Source organism: Schistocerca cancellata, chromosome 1 (genome assembly GCF_023864275.1).
Source record: "Schistocerca cancellata isolate TAMUIC-IGC-003103 chromosome 1, iqSchCanc2.1, whole genome shotgun sequence".
Lineage (NCBI taxonomy): Eukaryota > Metazoa > Arthropoda > Insecta > Orthoptera > Acrididae > Schistocerca > Schistocerca cancellata.
In genome coordinates this window covers 659,285,365-659,310,784 of record NC_064626.1, presented here as the reverse complement: position 1 = coordinate 659,310,784, position 25,420 = coordinate 659,285,365, and the positions used below count along the sequence as shown (strand labels likewise).

The 25,420-nt window shown below is 43.9% G+C and overlaps 1 protein-coding gene across 1 annotated transcript in view; it reads right to left on the bottom strand.

The window, feature by feature from the left end:
* The window catches only part of LOC126183626 (sodium/calcium exchanger 1-like), a 195,865-nt gene that overhangs the window by 116,714 nt on the left and 53,731 nt on the right, over positions 1-25,420 (bottom strand). Inside the window, exons 2-3 of the mRNA XM_049925748.1 lie at positions 12,621-12,763; positions 10,938-11,037 (exon numbers count right to left, since the gene is read on the bottom strand). Of these exons, the coding sequence (XP_049781705.1) occupies positions 10,938-11,037; positions 12,621-12,763 (243 nt within the window). The remainder of the gene's footprint in view (positions 1-10,937; positions 11,038-12,620; positions 12,764-25,420) is intronic.

Sequence of the window (25,420 nt, the reverse complement as noted above, 5' to 3'; positions counted from 1 at the left end):
CCAACTCGCGTATCATATCTGCCACACTCTCTCCCCTATTACGTGATAATACAAAACGAGCTGCCCTTTTTTGCACCCTTCGGATGTCCTCCGTCAATCCCACCTGGTAAGGATCCCACACCGCGCAGCAATATTCTAACAGCGGACGAACGAGTGTAGTGTAAGCTGTCTCTTTAGTGGACTTGTTGCATCTTCTAAGTGTCCTGCCAATGAAACGCAACCTTTGGCTCGCCTTCCCCACAATATTATCTGTGTGGTCTTTCCAACTGAAGTTGTTCGTAATTTTAACACCCAGGTACTTAGTTGAATTGACAGCCTTGAGAATTGTACTATTTATCCAGTAATCGAATTCCAACCGATTTCTTTTGGAACTCATGTTGATCACCTCACACTTTTCGTTATTTAGCGTCAACTGCCACCTGCCACACCATACAGCAATCTTTTCTAAATCGCTTTGCAACTGATACTGGTCTTCGGATGACCTTACTAGACGGTAAATTACAGCATCATCTGCGAACAACCTAAGAGAACTGCTCAGATTGTCACCCAGGTCATTTATATAGATCAGGAACAGCAGAGGTCCCAGGACGCTTCCCTGGGGAACACCTGACATCACTTCAGTTTTAGTCGATGATTTTCCGTCTATTACTACGAACTGCGACCTTCCTGACAAGAAATCACGAGTCCAGTCGCACAACTGAGACGATACCCCGTAGGCCCGCAGCTTGATTAGAAGTCGCTTGTGAGAAACGGTGTCAGAAGCTTTCCGGAAATCTAGAAATACGGAATCAACTTGAGATCCCCTGTCGACAGCGGTCATTACTTCGTGCGAATAAAGATCTACCTTCGTTGCACAAGAACGATGTTTTCTGAAACCATGCTGATTACGTATCAATAGATCGTTCCCTTCGAGGTGATTCATAATGTTTGAATACAGTATATGCTCCAAAACCCTACTGCAAACCGACGTCAATGATATAGGTCTGTAGTTCGATGGATTACTCCTACTACCCTTTTTAAACACTGGTGCGACCTGCGCAATTTTCCAATCTGTAGGTACAGATCTATCGGTAAGCGAGCGGTTGTATATGATTTCTAAGTAGGGAGCTATTGTATCAGCGTAATCTAAAAGGAACCTAATCGGTATACAATCTGGACCTGAAGACTTGCCGTGCGACCTGCGCAATTTTCCAATCTGTAGGTACAGATCTATCGGTAAGCGAGCGGTTGTATATGATTTCTAAGTAGGGAGCTATTGTATCAGCGTAATCTAAAAGGAACCTAATCGGTATACAATCTGGACCTGAAGACTTGCCCGTATCAAGCGATTTGAGTTGCTTCGCAACCCCTAAGGTATCTACTTCTAAGAAACTCATGCTAGCAGCTGTTCTTGTTTCAAATTCAGGAATATTCCATTCGTCTTCCCTGGTGAAGGAATTTCGGAAAACTGCGTTCAGTAACTCCGCTTTAGCGGCATAGTCGTCGGTAACAGTACCATCGGCACTGCGCAGCGAAGGTATTGACTGCGTCTTGCCGCTTGTGTACTTTACATACGACCAGAATTTCTTCGGATTTTCTACCAAATTTCTAGACAATGTTTCGTTGTGGAACCTATTAAAGGCATCTCGACTTGAAGTCCGTGCCAAATTTCGCGCGTCTGTAAATTTTAGCCATGATTGTACTCAGGTAGCCATGATTGCACTCAGGTAACTATTCGTCCGAAGCAAATTGCCGGTCTTCAGGACTCAAAAAATATGCAAATCGCATGGGGGGTGATCGTAACTGTTTTGAGAATGTCTAAGGGTTTCCTAACGACATATCTGCAACCTTGACGATACGTGGACTGATGTCGTCCCCGACGAAGATTACAGCTTCCAGCAGGCTTACTGTCTGTGTCACAAGGCGAGAATCACTGTATAGTGGTTTCAGTAACATGGCAGAGAATGTTTTGGCCACAAATTCCGCTTCATATGGACCCGATGGAATATATCTGGGAAGCTATCAGGATCCAGCTCCGATCAAACAAACCACCGGCCCGTAATTTAAATATGTGGGGAACCTGCCGAGAACTTGTTTAATCAATACCACGCTGGATCGTTGGTGTACTGCGTTCCAAAGGTGGACCGGCACGCTGTTAAGCAGCTGGTCATGTTTTGACCTATCAGTTAATGACTATTGCTACTGCGATTATTGAACATTTAAATCTTGTACTTTCTATGAACGGCAGGAATGTAGCTGCTGTTCCTGTATTACTTGTACGCAACATCCATTTCACATGCATTTTTATTTATTTATCTCATGACAGGTACATGGTGATACATGTATACTCATATAACAATGAAGTTACAGTAATTCATATGGACATGTACATACTGCACGCAACTGGACAAGAACTGACTGAAGGCTCCACATTCACAGGAGCAATTACTGATTCTGGTATATGGCAGAGTTCATTGACCTCGTCAGTTGTTGTGCTCTTGCACTTTCAGCTTGTTTCTGTTAACCTTTGGAAGGGTCTTGGAACCAAGGTGTGCAGGCTGTTGTACTGTGGTTCATTCAGGCTGTTCCTATTAATCACTGGAACAGCCTTGAAACCATGGTGTGGAGGATGTTGTACTGTGATTCATTCAGCTTTTTTCCGTTAGCCATTAGAAGAGCTTTACAACTATGGCGCGCATCAGATATTTCCTATACCTAGCTTGTCAGCTTTCCTAAAAGTCCATTTAACTAGTCCATACATGATACGACGTCTGGTGAAATCGGCACTCAACTTTCGAGAAATATATGTTTTTCAGTGTTCTTGACAGATATGCTGTACTTCTAGAGTTGTGTATACAAAATTTGAATAGTTCTGCAGAATTTTGTGAAGGAAACAACAGTACTAGCGAAAATTTTAATCTTGTAAATAAAGAGAAATTATTTGCCCTTTCGAGAAAAAAATTACGATCAGAATTCTGAATACCTCCAAAGATCTCTGCAGAAAACACTAATGATATTTTTGTGCAGATAATAGTTTGAGATAACTGCAATAATTAGGGACCCACTTCCACTACATAAAAAAGAAACAAATTTATACAACAGTTTCAAGCTGTCAAAATTTTGCCATCATGCATGAATAATTTCGACAATTCATATTTCATTTAGTTAGTATGGGATCATATTTTATAAGTGAGGTTATCGAATCATTAATCAGTTATTGGTTGATACTGGTTAGCCTCATGCTAACGTACCTATAGAGGTCCAAGCCTTGAGTGTGATGTCGCGCTCGCTCTGACAACAGGGCGAAGATGGGACTTCGCGGTTCCTGTGCTTGACACGGAATAAGTGCTGAAGGGAGGGCAGTTTTATGGTTCTGAAAAGAGAATGCCGGGCGTTTACTGCCTAAGACTGCCGGCAGGTCGTGAGGCTGGTGGAAAGGGACGTCTCGTGACGAACGTGTGGTCACTAAGGAGGCGGGTGCGAGACAACACTGAAAGCATAAGATTGTAGAGAGAGCATCTTAAAATGGATGTGACTAGCCTTCTTTAGCATGAGGAACGCACATGGAGTGCTTGCGATAGGTACGGGCTATAGGTCGCAGAAGTTCTGAAGCTAGACGCTAAAATACACTCCTGGAAATTGAAATAAGAACACCGTGAATTCATTGTCCCAGGAAGGGGAAACTTTATTGACACATTCCTGGGGTCAGATACATCACATGATCAAACTGACAGACCCACAGGCACATAGACACAGGCAACAGAGCATGCACAATGTCGGCACTAGTACAGTGTATATCCACCTTTCGCAGCAATGCAGGCTGCTATTCTCCCATGGAGACGATCGTAGAGATGCTGGATGTAGTCCTGTGGAACGGCTTGCCATGCCATTTCCACCTGGCGCCTCAGTTGGACCAGCGTTCGTGCTGGACGTGCAGACCGCGTGAGACGACGCTTCATCCAGTCCCAAACATGCTCAATGGGGGACAGATGCGGAGATCTTGCTGGCCAGGGTAGTTGACTTACACCTTCTAGAGCACGTTGGGTGGCACGGGATACATGCGGACGTGCATTGTCCTGTTGGAACAGCAAGTTCCCTTGCCGGTCTAGGAATGGTAGAACGATGGGTTCGATGACGGTTTGGATGTACCGTGCACTATTCAGTGTCCCCTCGACGATCACCAGTGGTGTACGGCCAGTGTAGGAGATCGCTCCCCACACCATGATGCCGGGTGTTGGCCCTGTGTGCCTCGGTCGTATGCAGTCCTGGTTGTGGCGCTCACCTGCACGGTGCCAAACACGCATACGACCATCATTGGCACCAAGGCAGAAGCGACTCTCATCGCTGAAGACGACACGTCTCCATTCGTCCCTCCATTCACGCCTGTCGCGACACCACTGGAAGCGGGCTGCACGATGTTGGGGCGTGAGCGGAAGACGGCCTAACGGTGTGCGGGACCGTAGCCCAGCTTCATGGAGACGGTTGCGAATGGTCCTCGCTGATACCCCAGGAGCAACAGTGTCCCTAATTTGCTGGGAAGTGGCGGTGCGGTCCCCTACGGCACTGCGTAGGATCCTACGGTCTTGGCGTGCATCCGTGCGTCGCTGCGGTCCGGTCCCAGGTCGACGGGCACGTGCACCTTCCGCCGACCACTGGCGACAACATCGATGTACTGTGGAGAACTCACGCCCCACGTGTTGAACAATTCGGCGGTACGTCCACCCGGCCTCCAGCATGCCCACTATATGCCCTCGCTCAAAGTCCGTCAACTGCACATACGGTTCACGTCCACGCTGTCGCGGCATGCTACCAGTGTTAGAGACTGCGATGGAGCTCCGTATGCCACGGCAAACTGGCTGACACTGACGGCGGCGGTGCACAAATGCTGCGCAGCTAGCGCCATTCGACGGCCAACACCGCGGTTCCTGGTATGTCCGCTGTGCCGTGCGTGTGATCATTGCTTGTACAGCCCTCTCGCAGTGTCCGGAGGAAGTATGGTGGGTCTGACACACCGGTGTCAATGTGTTCTTTTTTCCATTTCCAGGAGTGTATATTCCCACTAAAAGACATGGAAAGGTATCTGGTTGGGTGAATTGCAGCCGGAGGAGGGGCTCACATTTTGTTTCTAGAAGTTTCTACCAAACTGAGTATGAGCTGAACGCGGTTGGCTGCCCAGTTTCATGGTGCATAGAGTAGGGGGTATTCCACTTGTAATGGGGTCAGTGATTGGCCACAAGCAGAGTTCACGCTAACGAGGTGAGATTTGCTCTAAACTGGATTCTTCAAGGCGATGAGACTCTCTGGCAGATGTTGGTAGGAGACACTTGGCTAGATAGCGATTTTGGGAACTCTCGAGCGGGTGTCGGCACGATACACTTCTCTGGATAGTGTTTTGTGACATTGCTGGCAAGGTGTCAGTGAACAGTCTCATCATTAGATTCGAAAGTGCTGATTTTGTCACTAGGAACGGCATCACTCGTTTCTCTACGAGCAGATCTGCGAACCTGTTTTTTTTTTTTTTTGTGTAGATTTAGGCATTACGAAGTCGTCCGGCATTGTATGGGAGTATCTTCTACTCCAGGAGATTGCGTACGCTGTTTCGCGTCGACTGTCTAGTTAGTATTTTCAGCTAGGCGACGCAGTTCATCTGCACGACCGACGGCAACACTGAGCGGGGCACCGCTGCAGAATTGTTCTTCACAGCATTGAATTTTGTCGTATACGCACCACAGCTCGATAGACAGTAAATGTGTTAAGTTCAATTTTTTTGATCGAGGAGCCCTGTAGTGTGAGTATCAGTCAGGGTGGAGGATTTCTTAACTTTGATGCTGATCAGTATCAACCAATTAGTGTTTCCGTCGTATAAACGGTGGGGGGATTTCGAGTCACGTCATATACGTTTTGCCAATGTCAAATTTAGATTAATGAATAGAGGTTAACGTTCTATCTATACTTGTTCACTTTGCATATGTTTCTTTAGGAGCTGTTTTTGTGATAAACAAATTATCGATACCCAGTTGTTCTGCTCTTCCTAGGATTAGATCCACGTACCTATCCTGACAAATTAGAGTGGAGTATTGTCCCAATTTGGGGAATTAACAACACGTTACACCCAGCTACAGGTTGTCAATGGCAGGGCTAATTTAATTCATTTTTAGGCGTGACCACACCGCTGCGAACACGCCATTGACAGCCATCACACATAACTCACGCAAGAAGAGGGCTTAGTGTTGGGAGTTCCGATCACATTCTGGATGGGTAGCAGCCCGAGAATTCTATCGAAAACGGTCACTTAAATCATTACTTAACTTCCAAAACTTTGTCCTCACGTAGCAACGCCATCCGATCTCTAATTGGTTAGCCATCTGACCAGGACTATATAGTGTTTCGTTGTCTAATTTAAGTAAGCCACTTAACGCGAAATCGTTGCAAGATAGATAAAATGTTTTCTGTAGAACTCGTGGGGAGCTATTTGGAACCGTGATCATAATTTTTTCGCGAGATTTTTCAAAATTATTCAAAGTTTGTACGGAGAGCTCTACTACTGCATGTCTATCAATAACTAGGAATAATTGTATATTTCTTGAAAGTCGGGTGCCAACTACACATGTCTACGATATGATGTCTGCTGATCCACAACTAGGAACAAAACAGTTTTCCGCAAGACAGTTGACTGGTACACCTTAATTTGACAACACAGACTGAAGTCATACATACCTCGGCATCATAAATGACCGTGTCCGAGTACATAACTCGCAATCTGCAATTTATTAATGAAGACTCCTGTCCTCGCCGCTCATGATGTGCGTGTACATTTTACTAGGTTTTGCCAACCACACGACATTGCCAACCACGTACGTAATTAAACAGTTCATTCTTAGACTCAAGTATTTTACTGGCAGAGTTATCCAAAAAACACGTTTGGCTTCGTAATTTTTGTCTCAGTCCTCCTCGGATATGAAATAGGCATATTTGCACTTTTTCAACATTCCTCGAAATTTGTTTTCTTACCATCAAAGCCCTCTGTACAATTCGCTTCATTAACTTGTATCCTGCGTGACTTGTATCCTGCGTGATGTTGTACTTTTCATAAATGTTAGTGTGTCATGGAAAATAGTTTGCATCACATACATGGTGTCTTAAATCTTTTTGTCAAATTGAAGCCGGCCGGAGTGGCCGTGAGGTTCTAGGCGCTACAGTCTGGAGCCGAGCGACCGCTACGGTCGCAGGTTCGAATCCTGCCTCGGGCATGGATGTGTGTGATGTTCTTAGGTTAGTTAGGTTTAATTAGTTCTAAGTTCTAGGCGACTGATGACCTCAGAAGATAAGTCGCATAGTGCTCAGAGCCATTTGAACCATTTTGAACCATTTGTCAAATTGAAACAGGTGATGGAGGGTCCAGAACTGATTATATTGAGACAGGGAATGAATTGTCGAAAATGCATATTTATTGTGTTATGGACATACATAGTATACACCGCATAACAACAACGTACGGTAGCTCGTAATAATTGTTCAAAGTGACGACCGCCAGCCTCAATGCATGCGCGGCAACGCGCACGCAGTCCTACCGCAAACACTGAAAGATGCCTGGTGTCTGTTACACCAGGAGACAGGCGTCAACGTAGCAAACAGATCTTCATCCGTTTCTACGGGGGTTCATACACCGACGTTGCCTGTTCCAGTGTACAACAGACACCCGGGATCTTTGGAATAGTGTGGCGGAACAGTATGTGCCGTTGCAATGCGACTGGAGGTCGTCGATTTCCACGATTACTATGAGCTACGTCGTTGTTATGCGATGCACGCTGTGTACGTTCATAACACAATAAATATGAGTTTTCGATCTCAGTATAATCGGTTGTGGGCCCACTGTCATCTGTTTCAGTCTGACCCAAAAAGTTTGAGACACCCTGTAGAATGTTTCCATGAAATAACTTATTTTAGTTTCAAGTGGCCCTTGTTGCTTGAATTGAAGGGGTATTTCGTTGTACATCGGAAACTATCGCTGTCGCTGCGTCCTCCACTTTTGGAAGCCGCAAAAGCCCAAACAAATGCCAAATGTGCATTTTCCATCGCGTAAGGAGAAGGCATCTTTGAGATTCAGATGGCTGGCGCACAGCTAGAGCTGCAAAACGTGAAGCCAAGAGCACCCGTTTATCTCGGCAGGGTCACAGGCTCCCGGTTAGTCAAGAACCCCCTCTCCAAGTGGGCTGAATTGACACTTTCAAGTGAAAGCTGAGGTGGTCACCAAACATGGAAATGAAGAGACTGCGGATGTGCTGTATTTCTGTTGACGTCGCTAGTACTCATATTCTGCGCTCACGTTATACAAAAGGAAGACCGTCGGAGTTATTTATACTGGCTGTTAGCTTCGGTAGTGGAGACCAAAGCATCTAAATCTACATTATAGTCTGCGAACCACTGTAAAGTACATGACAGAGAGTACTTACCATTGAACCACGTATTAGGGTTTCTTCTCGTTCCATGTACGCATGGAGTGAGGGAATAATGATTGCTGAAATGACTTTGGGTGTGATATAATGAAGTGTTCGCTACTTCTACTGGATCTATATACAGGAATTTGCAGTGCATTCTTCACTTAATTCAGTTACTTGAAACGTTGTAAGTAGGTCTTCCTGGGATAATAGTCGTCTATCCTCAAAGGAAGATTACAGAATGCAAGAACGAATACGGCTACGTTATAATGCAATGGAAACGCTGCTGATCAGAAATGGTTCCAGTATAGAATATTGGACATTTAAATTCAGAATGAATGTTTTTTATGTGAAATAAGCTGAAAGTAACCCGAAATCAAGAACGCAATCGATGTTTCCAAAATCTTTGAATTCTTACGTCGAGATATGAAACTACACTGCGCAACACAATTAAAATGATACTTTTTCGAAAAGCCCTAATGGTCTCCCATTGTAACGCAGACGTATGAAATTTGCCTCAAAGGTGTCTGCAACCTTCTTGTGTAATGGTGCAAAAGCGTGGCGTCCCGTGACGTCACCCTCGGACTCGGCGACGCTTGGAACAGCAAGGTGTCGACACACGCGAAAGAAAAGAGGGCCGGAGCTCAGAAGTTCATGTGAAGTGTGAGTTGGGTCAGTGAAGTCACATGGGCACCAAATTTCAATACAATTCTACCCAACACCACCGCGGACATGACATACTGTTGGAAGGCCGTCAAACCTCCTCTTACCTATTATTTCATTCCTTCTTTCGATGCATTTGGGATGAATGTCAGAACCGCGACTCCCAGCGTTGAAATCAAGCAGTTATCTTGCGGAAGGGGGAAGGATATATTTCAGACACACCGCCGCTCAGAATTGACACGGTAAGCCCCCCGCACCCTTCTCCCAGTACCTTCAGTGCCACATGTTGAGCAGTTCAAAGATGTTCCTGTATGAAGACAGCCATTTACTGATTCCTATATGACGGCGTGACAGGCAACCATTTCGACACACCTCAAATGAATTGCACCAAGTCACTGGACTAGTGTCTGCTGTCCGTATGCGAAATCTAGGGGAGTATCGAAAGGGTTGCCTGATAAGCCGACGCCTAAAAGTCGGAGGGCGGCTGCCTCCGTACAAGGACATTTTCAAGTGGTCAACAAATGTGCGCGGGTGTCACAGGTATTGCCGAACTGGAGAGCCTCAGATGGATCCTTTGCCGTTTTATTCGCGCTTGTATCACTGTTGTTACCCCTCTCCCCCCGTCGTCACACCACAGGAGGTCTGGAAAAGCTTAAACTCCGTGGTGCTTCGAATTACGCTCAAATTTCGCGAATAGTTTTGAAAGGTCCTTAATGGTTCCACCCTATATACCAGAGCAAACATTGCGGTTGCGCTGCGCTCCAAAGCGGTGAGATCAATTTCATTGGGATTGCAGGCCCACGTGTCCTCAGGGAAGGGTCGAATCATGCGGTGGGTGTCAGCAGTGTATCAGGTTGCCGAGAACTTCATTGCCCGTCACAATGTTAACTGGCGTTTTCGACTGCGAAATTTATATTAAGTTCTCTCTTTCTCTTCATTGCTGTAGATCTATCGACAGTGGGAATAAATAAGGACTTTTGTCGCAGTGATTCCGCACCACGCAGAAGTTATTACCTAAATACTATGCAAGAGTGTCAATAAATAGCTGTTTTCCAAACGTTTCAGTGTCTTCCTCTTAAAGGAGAAATATGACAGCATGTAACAGGAAGGGTTCAGTTACCATCTGAAAATATTCGTACTTAGTAAGAAATAAGGAATTACTTAACGTTCCAAGATATGTAAGAACGTTACGAGTTGTTAAACAATTACAACAATGACGAAGAGAATAAAAAATCTTAAAATAATTTTAGCCAAAAATTTGTGTGTTAGAGAAGAAAATTAGCGTCACTGCGAAATTTTCTGCTGTACTGACGGGATACTTGAACAGTTTGTGCTTTTTTTCTATAATTTGCAAAATACGCGCAAACTAATCTAAAATAAAGCCCGCCCGGTTAGCCGTGCGGTCTAACGCACGGCTTTCCGGAGTGGGAGGAGCGCCTGGTCCCCGGCACGAATCCGTCCGGCGGACTTGTGTCGAGGTGTGGCGAGCCGGCTAGTCTGTGGATGGTTTTTAGGCGGTTTTCCATCTGCCTCGGCGAATGCGGGCTGGTTCCCCTTATTCCGCTTCAGCTACAGTACGTCGGCGATTGCTGCGCAAACAAGTTCTCCGCGTACGCGTACACCATCATTACTCTACCACGCAAACATAGGAGACAGTTATGGGGTCTCGAAAAAGTGACCCTTTCATTGTGTTACGCAGTGTATTTGTAGCTTTCTGCTTCAGTCTCTTGTTCCAAATGACCAAAATGACACTACAAGAAATACAGGCACGTGTCGCTCAATTAGGTAGATACGTAGTTCTGAGAACCTTTAATAAATCCTTAGCATGTTTTAAAAATAGCTTATAAGTGTACTTACCCGGACTGACCGTGATTGCCTCGATGAATTGTTCTTTCCAGGAGGACGTGCCGATTAACAAAGAAGCGTTTGCTCTCTGCACCAGTTTGTCGACGGTGTTCTGAAACAAAATCGAATCATTATACACTCGCTAGTTGTACCGTTAAGCAGAATACTTTCCTCTCTCGCAATCTCCAATCTGAGCAGAAGTAATAATTGCTGTGGCGTTGGCATCACGGCAGACGAGTTCAGTAGTTCCTTGATTAATGTTTGTTCCTTGATTAATGTTTATGACATGAGTAACACTGCTGTAACTGATCAAAGTCGTAAACTGACATTTTCCAGGACTCAAATCAAGCTAACAACTTTCTGCAATATTTTGAAGATATTAGGTCTACAACTTTGCTTCCGCCGTTTTGCAATAGGCGGCAGTAGCGGCAGGTGGGGTTCGGGTGGTTGGTCATAGGTGTAATGCAATAAGCTTAGGCGTCTGTAAACATAATGCCATAAAATATTAGTCGATTTGTGACTGCATCATAAGGTTATTCTCTACTAAGTACGTCAACTTAAGTACCCATTTCTCGCCATTTGCGGGAAGTTTTAATTTTCTGCTTTAACATGAAGAAATCTGCGACTGTAGCTCTTAAAATGCTGGGTAAGACGAATGGTGAGGGAACTATTAGTGGAAGAACGTGCAGAGAATGTTTTCAAAGCCTTAAGAACGGTGATTGTGATGGCGAAGACCGGCATGGCGGTGGAAGACAGAAGGTTTTCGGAACTACTGAAACAGACGAAGACAGTCACAGGACATCATTATCGAAAGCAATTGATGCGTTCGAGCCCAGCATTGAAACACAAACGGCCACAATACAGACACGTAAAGGTAATTTTGCAGCAGGTCAGTGCTCCACCCCATGTCGCAAAACGCTTCAAAATAAGTGGAAACGTTGAAATGAGAAGTCCTATCCCTCCCGCCGTACTCGCCATACGTTGCTCTCTCTGACTACCACCTTTTCGATCAGTGGCATACAGTCTGGCTGACCAGCACTTCCGATCATATGAACAAGTGCAAAATTGAATCGACTCATGGATCCCCACAAAAGACGCCAAGTTCTTCCGCCACTGGATTCGTATGCTATCCTAGAGGTGGGAGAATGTGGTGGCCAGCGATGGGCAATACTTTGAATCATAATTTTTTTGTAAGTTTTTCACTATAAAGTCCCGAACTTCGAGAAAAAACGGCGGAAGCAAAGTTGTAGACCTAGTATATTTCCATTTTTTGAATGGAATGAGGCAAAATAAGCAACATTACAACAGCAACGACAAACTTAAGTCACTCAAAATGGGACATTTATGGTCTCACCAATTTTGGATTAAAGAAGTGGATAGAACAGAACATGCATTGATTAATGGTGTGTTTGCTACAGGATACTTCCCTTCATCCTTATAATACGATATCTGTTAGGCCTGTTAACAAAAACGTGAGATTAATGTCAACGGCTTCTGTACTCAGCTTTTCAAAAGCAGTAGAATACTGCACACATGTCCAAATCTGTCAATATCTGTTTGTCAGTAGCATACTAAGTGTTCACAGGATGGTTTCATATCCGCTTTGTCAGCAGTGCGAACAGCTGCAAATATTCTTTCACTCGTATTATCGTCAATCGAATCGAGACTATCGGTCAGTCCGGCCGGCTGGCTCACCTTGAACTCCTTGCTCTCCTTGATGCGTATGAGGGTGCGGGTGACCTCGCCGAGCTTGGGGCGGCCCAGCAGCGCCACCTTCTCCTCGGGCGTGAGGTCCTCCGGCTTCTTGAGCTCCGCCTCGGCGGCCAGGCCTGCTTCGTCTGCACAGGGAAGCGGGCGCGGTGAGCGATCGGCGCTGCTAGCTGCCTCCACTTACCTGCCGCTCCAGCCCCCACGCTCCGCCGTCGCGCCGTACCTCCGTGGCCAGTTGACTCGGATACGCTGCTTTTGGATTGGGTATCTGGGCTGTCTTCTTAAACTCTACCTAACTTAGTACGTTGCGGGACCAGCCTGAAAGTTTTCGGAATAAAAGATGTCGTGATGTGTATTGAGCATCACTAGGGCTATCTATTTAATTCTCCACCCGCCCCTCCTCCACCGCTCAACTTCTGTTTGCTTCCACCATAATCTTTTTCTCGTTTGCGACTGTTGCGGACTCTTTGGATCTTCAGTCTTCGAGGAAAGTGGTTGTTGTGGTCTTCAATCCCAAGACTGGTTTTATGTAGCTCTCCGTGCTACTCTATCTTGTACGAGCGTCTTTAACTACTGCAACCTACACACTCCTTAATCTGCTTACTGTCTTCATGTCTTCGTCTCCCTCTACGATTTTTACCTCCCACTTCCCTCCAGTACTAAATTAGTAATTCCTTGATGTCTCAGAATGTGTCCTATCAACCGATCCCTCCTTTCGGTCAAGTTGTGCCGCAAATTTCTTGCTCCCCAATTCTATTCAGTACCTTCGAGTACGCAACACCCTCGACTCAGGACATACACAGGGCGTCTCTCCAAAGAGACTCCAGGAGAATTTTCTTTGGTATTTAGGCTGATATTTGCAACTTTGTTTTAGGTATGTGTAGATGCAGTCGGCCCAAGGAAATACTGCTCGTCAAATAATTCATGCAACGTCCAGTGTGGAAAGCTTCCGTTTATTTCCAGTTACAAAACAAAATTGTTCTAAAGCGAAATTTTGTGTATCCATTCGATAGAGCGGTTCCAGGCTACACAGTGCGGTTACATTTTATCGATATATATTTACAGTGACGAGAAGAAAAATCAGTACTCTAGTAGCGACTGGGGTGCCGCCCTGCCCTGTACCGTCTGCTAGGGCCATGCAGCAGTGCTGCTTATTTGCTGCTGGAATACTGATTATTATTCTTATTTCACTGCCTCTGTTAATATATATCGATAATACGAACATCGCACTAGAATAATTCGCGACCGTTCTTTGGAATGGGCATGTTAAAATTTTTTTTGTTCGCAACGAGGAACAAACCTATGTTTTCCATCAACACCGGGCATCGCATGATGCACATGGTGAGCAGTATTTGTTTGGGCTGCACACTGAAGTAACCAAACTGAAAATATCTGGCGAAACACCAGAGAAAATTCACGTGAAGAATCTTAGGACAGCCGCCCGGTACAGTTCGAGAGATTTCCTCTAGGGAATCGACCACTTAAAGCGTAATTTGATATTAATACTTATACATCTAATGTCAGAGACTATTTTGTTTTTAATAGTAAATAAATCTACAGCGTGTTCTAAAATGATCTTTTCAACTTTGATCACGTATATTTAAAAAATGAGGATAGGTAAGAAGGGGCGGCTTGCCGCAAAATGTTCACACACACCTGAACTGAAATCTTTTTTGGAAGTTAGTTACTGACAAAAATGGCCCCTCCACCCCTGCCCCCCCCCCCTCCACCTGCAGATAGCACAGTGTGCGGAATGGCTGACGGAGACCATACGTGACAGCCAGGTCCCACGTCCGATCATCAGACAGTAAAACACTGGGTTCAAAGAAACCGGAAGTGTCATGAAGAGGACGAGTTCTCGGTGTCATCTGAAAAAAGGTGATGTTCACGGACGAAGCTTACTTTCACGTTTCTGGGAAGGTAAAATGATACACTATGATGATATGGGGTTCTGAGAACCCCCATTTTAGCATGAAAAGAGTGGGAGATAATCCAAAAGTAAAACTGTGGTGTGGTCTGTTTTATAACCGTGTGGTGAGATCGTTTTCTTTGTAGAGGCGTCAATACCCTCGACTGTTTATCCGGACATGTTGGAACAGTCTGCATTACCATAGGTCGAAGAACTGCAACATCACATCATATTGAACTAGGATGGTGGTCCTTCTCACTGGGCCTCAATCGTTAGGTCGGCTTTCGACGGGACATTTCCAGGACGCAGGATTGGCAGAGGGGAATGCATTTCTTAGCCCCCAAGTTCTCCCCGGAAATAACCTCATTATTTTTGTACGGATACCGTCTACCAGGTCCTTGTGCGGGACCTGAAGAAACTGCAAGCTCGTATCAGAGCAGCAGTTGCACACGTTAATGAGGATATACTAGGCAGGACATGGGAGAAACTGGAATATCGCTTAGATATCCTACATCTTGCAGAGGTGAAAAAATGCGCAAGTGCCTCCAGTATTTAAGAAAGGTAAAAGAAAGGACCCGCAGAATGACAGACCAATATCCCTAACTTCTGTTTGCTGCAGAATCCTTGAATATATTCCCAGTTCGAATGTAACAAACTTTCTTGAGACTGAGAAGCTTAGCCGCGCAGGGTAGCCGCGCGGTCTGGGCGTCTTGTTACGGTTTGCGCGGCTGCCCCGTCGGAGGTTCGAGTCCGCCCTCGGGCATAGGCTGTGTGTGTTGTCTGTAGCGTAATTTAGTTTAAGTTAGATTAAGTAGTGTGTAAGCTTAGGGACCGATGACCTCAGCAGTTCGGTCCCATAAGACGTCACCACAAATTTCCTGAGAAGCTTATGTGCACGAATCATCACGGTTTTAGAAAGCATCGCTCGTGCGAAACTCTGCTTGCCCTTTTCTCACGTGATATACTGAGATCTATGGATGAAGGGCAACAGGAAAATTCCATATTTCGAGATTTCCGGAAAGCATTTGACACGGTACCCCATTGAAGGCTGTCAACGAAGGTACGAGCATATGGAATTAGTTCACAGACGCGTGAGTGGCTTGAAGACTTCTTAGATAATAGAAGCCAGTATGCTGTCCTCTACAGCGAACGTTCATCAGAGGCAAGGATATCGTCAGGATGGCCCCAAGGAAGTGTGACGGAACCGCTGTTGTTCTCTGTATACATAAATGATTGGCGGACAGCATGAGCGCAATCTGCGTTTGTTTGCTGATGATGCCATGGTGTACGGTAAGGTGTTGAAGTTGAGTGACTGTAGAAAGATACAATACGATTTAGGGAAAATTTCCAGTTGGTGTGATGATTGGCAATTAACAATAAATGAGGGAAAATGTAAGTTAATGGGGATGAGCAGGAAAATCAAACCTGTAATGTTCGGATACAGTATTACTAGTGTCTACATCTACATCTACATTTATACTCCGCAAGCCACCCAACGGTGTGTGGCGGAAGGCATTTTACGTGCCACTGTCATTACCTCCCTTTCCTGTTCCAGTCGCGTATGATTCGCGGGAAGAACGACTGCCGGAAAGCCTCCGCGCGTGCTCGAATCTCTCTAATTTTACATTCGTGATCTCCTCGGAAGGAATAAGTAGGGGGAAGCAATATATTGATACCTCATCCAGAAACGCACCCTCTCGGAACCAGGACAGCAAGCTACACCGCGATGCACAGCGCCTCTCTTGCAGAGTCTGCCACTTGAGTTTGCTAAACATCTGCGTAACGCTATCACGCGTACCAAATAACACTGTGACGAAACGCGCCGCTCTTCTTTGGATCTTCTCTATCCCCTCTGTCAACCCGACCTGGTACGGATCCCACACTGATGAGCAATACTCAAGTATAGGTCGAACGAGTGTTTTGTAAGCCACCTGCTCTGTTGATGGACTACATTTTCTAAGGACTCTCCCAATGAATCTCAACCTGGCACCCGCCTTACCAACAATTAATTTTATATGATCATTCCACTTCAAATCGTCCCGTACGCATATTCCCAGATATTTCACAGAAGTAACTGCTACCAGTGTTTGTTCTGCTATCATATAATCATACAATAAAGGATCCTTCTTTCTATGTTCTGCTTGACACAGTCAGGTCGTTTAAATATCTGGGTGTAACGTTGCAAATCGATATGAGGTGGAAAGAGCATGTGGAAACTTTGCTAGTTAAGGGAAATGATCGACTTCGGCTTATTGGGAGAATTTTTGGAAAGAGTGGTTCACCTGTTAAGGAGATCGCATAGAGGACTCTGGTGTGACCTATTCTTGAGTATTGTTCGAATGTTTGGGATCAATGCCAGATCGCATTGAAGGAAGACATCGAAACAATTCAGAGGCGGGCTGCTAATTTGTTACCCGTAGGTTCGAATAACGCGTGTTACGAAGATGCTTAGGGAACTCAAATGGGAAAGACTATTGGGAAAATTTAGAGAACTGGCACCTCAAGCTGACTGCCGAACGATTCTACTGCCGCCAGCATACATTAAGCGTAAGGTCCACGAAGGCAAGATACGAGAAATTAGGGCTGATATGGAGGCACACAGACAGTCGTTTTTCCCCCGTGCTATTTGCAAGTGGACAGGAAGGGAAACGGCAAGTAGTGGTACAGGATACCCTCCGCCACGCACCGTACGGTGGCTTGCAGAGTATCTATGTAGATGCGGATATAGATTCAAGTCTGTTAAACGGTCACTAACACTGTAGGTGTGTGTGAACGTCATGGCGCAAACAGCACCTATTTATCTACCCCCGTTACTGAAATGTACGCTATCAATGTTGTATAGCTCATTTGGGACACTGTACATTACTCATTATGTTCTGGCAACTGTAATGTCATGTGTACAGGAATACATAACAAAAACTCACTGTCACAATATATCGAACACTACTGTGAAACAAGGCAAAGACCGCACAAATCATTAGATTATCTTGGGAGTGGGCCATGCAATCTGTTCGTTCCATTTAAAAGTTTTTTTTTGACATCCAGCGTCTCTCACCAGTCGATGTGTACAGCAAAGCTGTCTTCGCAGGCTTTTTGGCGTCCAATACAAAGAGGTATTTCTTCTATCTTTTCATCTATGTTCAGTATCTTTAATTTCTGTTTGACGTTTCCGTTCCGTATTTCATATGTAAAGGTAAAATTTTGTAGGTAGGCTTCACATCTGTTCTGTTCTCTTGAATTTTATCTGCGTTTTGTCTCTAGCGCCAGTTGTACATTTTCTGCATCTACGTTATCCTTGTTGGGAAATTTATCAGATTAACAAAGAAGTGTGACATACAACACGAAGCGTGAACTATCTGCTGACGCAATAGAAGATACGTGAATTTCGACTACAAGATGTAACTTATTTTTAAACGGAATAGTTCGGTACTTTACGACGGCTTCTTTCACTGCAATGAATTTAAAGTTTTAAAAATGAAAAGCAGTTAGAAGCTTTCTGTTCACCGACAACTACTCGGCGCATAGTTTTAAACAAAATTGGGACTCATCAAACAGCAAGAGAAGAAATAAAGTAAACCGAGAAGTACACGTAGCATGCGATATTCACTGTTGTAACGTCACATATGTAGGTAAAGATAGTTTCGTGCAACTGTACAAAATATACGACCGTAGTTTTCTACTATTTACTGGAGAAATTTCTCTAATTGCTGGGCCCAGTGAGTGTATGGAAAAACATTAACCGTTTAAAGTAACGCATTGCGTCAGACAGACGCGAAAGAAAGCGCAGTGGCGCTACATTGTATCTAAATGATTGTCTGATTAATCCATATTTTTTAAAGATCCGTTATATTTTTAATTTACCGGAACGGCTGAGCATCATTCGTTCGATTGGTTTGATGTTGACCTTCATTTGCTCTCTCTTCCTCTATTCTATTCGTATCTGTATGCATCTACCCCGAACATGCATAATAAACTATTCTAAATTTTTCAACCGTAGTCCTTCTTTATAATTCTTCTTCTATGCTTTTTCCTCCACAAACAAATTAAATACTGCTGAAGACATCTTCAATCAACCTGTCTTACCTCTGGTACATGTTTTCCAAAGATTTCAGTGTTAACATATTCTAACTAATGCCGTTATCTTCATACTTTACAGTATCCAGACACTTGTAAAATGTTGTTGAGAAAAACTTTCTTTGCCTGTTTCAATTTTCTTGTTGTTTTTATCTTGCTTTGCTTGTCTTATAGATATCATCTACTGAAACACAGTTCTTCATTTTTACCAACTTTGAATTTTAGCTTGTTACTCTTCACTTTGTTATAATTGATTAATTTGCCTTTAATTTTGTTTTTCTTTAATTTGAATTTTGTGAAAAACGAACTACCCATTGCAGTTGATATTCATTGAAAAATTCCTTCTCATTTTTAGCGTGTACTGAGTATGATTTCTCCGCGCAAGAATTAATTTTGTAAAATTGATCATGTGTTGCTTCCGATCTTTGCTAGAAGAGACAGAGGTAATGAATAGGTAGGTAGGGTATGGCGTGCTAGTCCTTTGAATCTCCCTCGTTAGTCAATAAGATTATTCAATGTATGTGATGTAAATTATTATCTATATTATATTTGCATGGGCTGAAGTTTTCCTCTTCGCTTAACGGAACGAGCAATGAGTAAAGTATTCCTGAAACGTCGTATATTATTGGCTTCGTTCTGAAAATATTTTTAACGTAGTAAGTACGAAAATAACGTAGCATTTCTTTGGTGAACGGTACAGCGAAAATTCATGCAGAATTATCGTCTCTCTACTGACTACCGAATAGAAAATTATGTCTGTTCGTCTCCTTAGCACAGAAAACAGAGTAACTCCTTTTTTCGATTCTATTATAGAGTTTACGGATGCATAATTTACAATATAACGTAGCGTAAAATATTGAGTCAGTCCTCCAAAAATAATAAAGTACGTTATCGATTATTACGTTGTTCAGCTACCTATAGAAAAAGTCATAATTTGCAGTATATCGTATATGATGGGCAGAGTCTGGAAGAATGTGAGCAAAGAAACATTTAAGTAAATAAGCGTGTGTTAATGATATCGAAACATTCTTTGTCAAGGGAATAATTTAAGTTGGAAAGAGACATGAGATCTCTGCCGCCAGGAAAGACAGTATTAACTCTTTATTACACCAGATCTCACTTTTCATGCTATAGCTACTATATCCGGACTGGCGAAATGCAGATTTTTAAACGTTTCTCTTGTTTTCATAAGCCAAGGAAGTTCCCGTTTTTTTCTACCTTTTCGCTGGCACTTAGAGGAAAGTTTTATAGTATCGATAATACAATACGAACAGTCTCAAAAGTATCGTGTGACAGTTACACTATATTTTACTTTCAATATCTAACAAATATTCGAATCACTGTTTTTTGCACGTTGCAGAGTACGTGTATTCATATGTTAATTGAAGCTTCTACTCGATGAAAGCCTTAGCCTTGAAGCTGACTATTGGTGTCTAGGAGAGTTAGTGCAGCGCTGGAAGCTTGTCAGTTTTCCTCTTCATACCTGAAAGACAAACGGGTTAGTACGTACAAAGATGCGGCGCCTCTTACACCTGCCGTGTGACGTTGACAGCCCCAGGCATCATCGAAGGGAAGGGAGTCTTTAAAACATAATGAAGTGACGTTAAGGCAGTTGCACATTCCAAAGTAGCAGAAATGTGTACCTGTAGGTAAGAGTGTAGCTGTTCTTACAATAAGTTTCTTTTAGTTTCCGTTAAATTTTATCTCCTGTCTTGTACTATTCAAATCCGAAACTTCGTACGTGTCGCTTAAATTGTGAAATTAGATAGTATGTGCTGTGAGATTCACGTATAGAGATGTTGGCTAGCAGCTTCGTGGTGCGATTTCAGAGCTAAAGATAAATCCAATATGGAGCATTGTCAGTACTGCTATTTACAAACTTAAATGAAACTATACTCCGGAGCACTATCGTCGGCGCAGGACATTTTTGTGCTGACCCATCGCTCTGTCCACTGTTTGAGGCGTCTAGGTTACAGGGCCTGTGGTCTGCGCATCTTTCTCCCGGCTTCCGAGACCAGACTTAGCACTTAGCTTTCGAGTGTCTCCGCAGTTCTGCGAATGGGGCCGAGTAGATCCCGTTCCAGTTCTTCCATAGAGGATAAACCCCTTACAGTATCGGGGATCTAACTCGGATCTTCAGCGTGGATTGTTTACCGCCCAGTGGAGGTGATACTGTTTGATAATTCCAAATACCTGTGGCCCACATGGGCCTAAAATGTAGTTGCCGATAACCAGTGCCCGGACAGAGATAAAACAGGAGAAAAATTTGGAGCAGTGATGCCTAATGGAGGACTTGCACTTTGACTTCCACTCTTTGTACTCAAAGGAAACAATTTTTTTTATCCACATAGTCTACCGCCAAATTAATGTAGGGGGCATCCTGTGCTTGAAAAGTGCATAAGAGTACTTGACTGCAGGTTTAGTTCCTACCTCAGATACAAAGCATTTGAATCCCCCCTTTTCTCTGGGTAAGACTTTAGATTTTTCGTGGTACAGATAGGCCAGTGGCCCTGGGTAGAGGAGTCTCCGTCCTTAACAAACCATATGACGAAACGCCGCGTAGGGCGTTCAGACTGCAAGGCTGTATGGTCTGCCACGGTTGAAGCGTTTTTCTGCTTGCTGTCGCAAAGTCACAGTCAGGTTAAATATATATACTTATGGACCAGGCGAGATGAGTTAGAAGCTCAAGACTGCACCACATACTGAACACCGACAGTAGCGATGGAGGCCAGACGGAGCAAATTTTCGGATAACGTGAGAATGGCGGTGGAAACCAGCGTCCCGTCATTCGCTTTAGTCGATTTAGAGACATTATGGTAGGCTGTGTCTGGACGGGCACTCGAACCAAGCTCCTTCCTAATGAAAGCGCAATGTTTTACCCCTTACGTCAATTTGTTCGTTAACGCGATAGTCCAACAGCTTCGTATAAGAGGTTGGTGCAAGCGAACAATTGACCAAAAGGCCCAATTTAAAATAATGAACTGGCCGGTCTTCTTTTTTGCCGCGTTTATTCCCTACCAAAGTACGCAAGGTGAGATATTTTCGCCAAAACACAACGGTGGAGATCTTACTCTCGCTCACTATCTCTTTCTCATTCCCCATCTCTCTCCCTCTCTCTGTCTCTCGTCGTTTGTGTGTGTGTGTGGTGTGTGTGTGTGTGTGTACGAAATTGATCACGCCAAAAATGCAATCTTCACTATAGTATAAAATAAAACAAAAAAATTTGTTGTTCGTTAATACAAGGATAATTAATGGGCATTAGCAGAATTCAGTTATCTATGATTCCATACGCATCGGCAGGTGTCGAGAGGCGCCACATAACTCACATAAGCGTTAACTTCCCGAGTGAGCTCCACTGTGAAGTGGGCCCTCAGGAAAGCGAAAATCCTCTGATGCTTCGAACGCAGGCCTGCCTCACTCTTTCGTTCACAAGCACACAGGGTTTGTTGCGGGCCGCACACCGCGGGACTGAAATGTTCCTCAACCAAGCAGAAGGAACGATTGTAAACAACATACTGAAATGTGCATCCTATTCAAAACTACGGTAGTGAAACCAGCAAGGTAGTGAATGCTCGAAACAGGCGTTTCTGAGAAGCGGGTTGCTTTCGACGTGAGCTAACTTAGAATCTATACTATGTGCAGCAACTTACTGAGGAAGGTAGGAGCCGAATCCGCTTATCACAACACAGTGCATCACTATATTATATAGTTCGCCTACATGCGTGAAAGGACTGCGCAGTGTTCACTGTTATCGCAAAAAGTAAACTCGGAAACCATCTGTTTGGTGAGAAATATGATTTTCGCTAGTCTCAGTACAGGCACTGACGTGTGTGTCCTGCAACAAGCGAACTTCTCACAGGACAGTTGCCACTCCACGTGAGAAATGATAGCGGTTTCCCGCAGAGCAACTTTTTCTACGTTTTATTCTTTATTTGCAGTCGAGTGTTAGTGATCATGATACCAAACGCAATGCCGAGTCACATTATTGTGGCCACCTGCAAGTGGCTCACTGCTAATACGGCTCGACGGGAGTCTGGCGCTCGCTATCTGCCTTCATTCCAATAGCCATACGCTGAAGGGCAGCGGGGAATTCAATCCACGAATATAGCGGTCGAGATGGCCGCAGAGATATTTATTAGCTTAAGATCAGGGAATTTTATGGGCATGTAAGAACTGTGGAGTGTTGTGCTCTTAAGGGGGATAGGACTTGGAGCAGAAGAGGCACCACAGGACATTTTTAATTTTCACTGTCTGTACTTTTACAAGTGAATTCATAAAACTTTGTTAGCATGACCAGGAAGGATCCAGGATTCACACTCGTGGTAGCGGAAGTTAAAAAACATAACAAAATAATTTTTTTTACATGTGAAATTTCATCATTTTTTCACTTACTATTGGCTGCATTTGTTGTTATGGGTACACTTTTCTTCATAAGTAAGAGAGACTGTTCGATGAATTTTGCACAGCATACAAACCATACTTACAGGTGTCTGAAACTGTAGAATCTATTTAATTTATGCAAAAATGAATGAGCTGTTACGTTTTAAACTTTATGTTTAGAGAAAAAATCAAATTTTGTAGTTAATTATCTCCATTTTTACCACAGTTTTTAATAGATTTGGAAAATTCTAGAGTTTCATACACCTGTAAGTATGGTTTGTATGCTGTGCAAAATTCATCAAAGAATCTCTCTTACTTTTGAAGAAAAATGTACCTATAGCAACAAATGCAGCCAACAGTAAGCGAAAAAATGATGAAATTTCATATCTAAATAAAATTTATTTCGTTATGTTTTTGCCCTTCCACTGCTAAGAGTGTGAATTCTGAATCCTTCCTGGTCATGCTGACAAAGTTTTATGAATTTATTTGTAAAAGTATAGACAGTAGAAAATAAAATGTCCTGTGGTGCCTCTCCTGCTCCAAGTCGGCCCGTTTGTCGTCCTACCCCACTTAAGCCATTACTCAGTCTTCCATCTTATGTGACAATGTGCATTTTGAGGCTAAGGGGTCATCCTTCCAGAAAAGAAATAGTGGAGATAACGGATGAAGGTGATTACCGAGGATGAATTCGCAGTCACACTCAAGAGCAGGCTATGTTCTTTCGGCAATATATGCTGGATGTTTGTTCTCCACAGTCCCTTGGAGCAACTTCAAATCTTTACCGCATTACCGTTTGCGAGAATTAAGACACTAACGAGTTACCTCGGAGGTCGACATGCGACAGAATTCACTGAACTGTATGATAGACCGGTTAGTTGGCAATATATTTGCACAGTTATCTCTTGAACTGTGGCGTACCTTTTGCCCATAACACACAGTCTTAGTAGACGGTCGCGTCGGACGTCAATACCGATAGGAACTGTTTAGTTACAACGTCTTTTATACACACTGGTTAGTGACACTGGCCCGCTTGTCACACTGTTTCGCCAAACGACGTGTGAACAGTTCTGAAATTTCGCCGATTTTGAAATTCTGGCCTCAGGATGTCGTGGTAATTATTTTTCCAGCATAGGTGGAAGGGCAGCATCGATCATAAACTTTTAATCTTCTATTGCAGGTCGATTTCACCTATCGTGTAGCTATCTTCAGTTCAGTTATATCTAAGACGGGACGACTCATCGTAAATATATCGTGGTACCACATGACACTACAAATAATCAGTTTGATTCCCCATTCGTCTCACTGTCAGTTGCATTTGTATACTTCCCTTAGAACGTCACATGTCCGGAAAGCCATTCGCGGTAGGCAGTGGTCATCATGTTTTGGCCAACCAGTGCAATATCTGGTCCTAACAGCGATAAAGGCGTGTGTCATTGTTGGATGAGAGACCTGCGAGTGGGTTCTCTACTGCCTAATTGGAAACAATTTCCTTCCTCGCACACAATGGCACATTTCCTTTGCGAAGTCTGAATTTTTGTGCCTTGAGTATATTTGGCCTGTTAGGTGAAAATGGCTCTGAGCACTATGGGACTCAACATCTTAGGTCATAAGTCCCCTAGAACTTAGAACTACTTAAACCTAACTAACCTAAGGACATCACACACACCCATGCCCGAGGCAGGATTCGAACCTGCGACCGTAGCAGTCCCGCGGTTCCGGACTGCAGCGCCAGAACCGCTAGACCACCGCGGCCGGCCCCTGTTAGGTGACTATGATGGGTGTGCGCAGAGGTTTAGTGTTCTGTGTTGTTGCTGACTGTGAGAGAGAAGGCGTATATAGCCGATTACTCTTTAATAATTCCAAAGGGGCTGACGAACTTGGCAACCCGCCATCCGACTCACGGGCTACGTACGAACAGTGTAAGAGGCTCTTAGTACATGTGACACTGTGGAAAGGTTTCGAATTTAACCGAAGATAATGCCGCTAAGTCTGTTTATCAAGGGTCTGTACTCCACCACCCCTCCTCCCCTTGGTGGCTGAATAACTGAGACGAAAATTTCTCCGAATACCTGCATTAAAGCTAGCTACCTCAGAACAGAGCGTCATTACACGAATGGCAAAGGAAGCAGACTAGCTGGTCATAATAATGTGACTCAGTAATACGTGTCCGACGTAATAAAGGTACACTACGGAATTCTTTTATTTGGGATGTTTATAAAGGAAACGGCGGTTTTATATAACTCATCCGAATTTCTTGAAAGACGGTAGGCTCTACCTTATCTGTAAATATTTACTTTATGCTGTTTTCAAGAAGATAAGGCTAGACCTTACTGCAGTTTTTACTTTTCTGTAGTATGTTGGTGATGATATTATTATCAGGACTGTAGAAACATTACCTCTTTTGCTTATGAGATTCTTATAC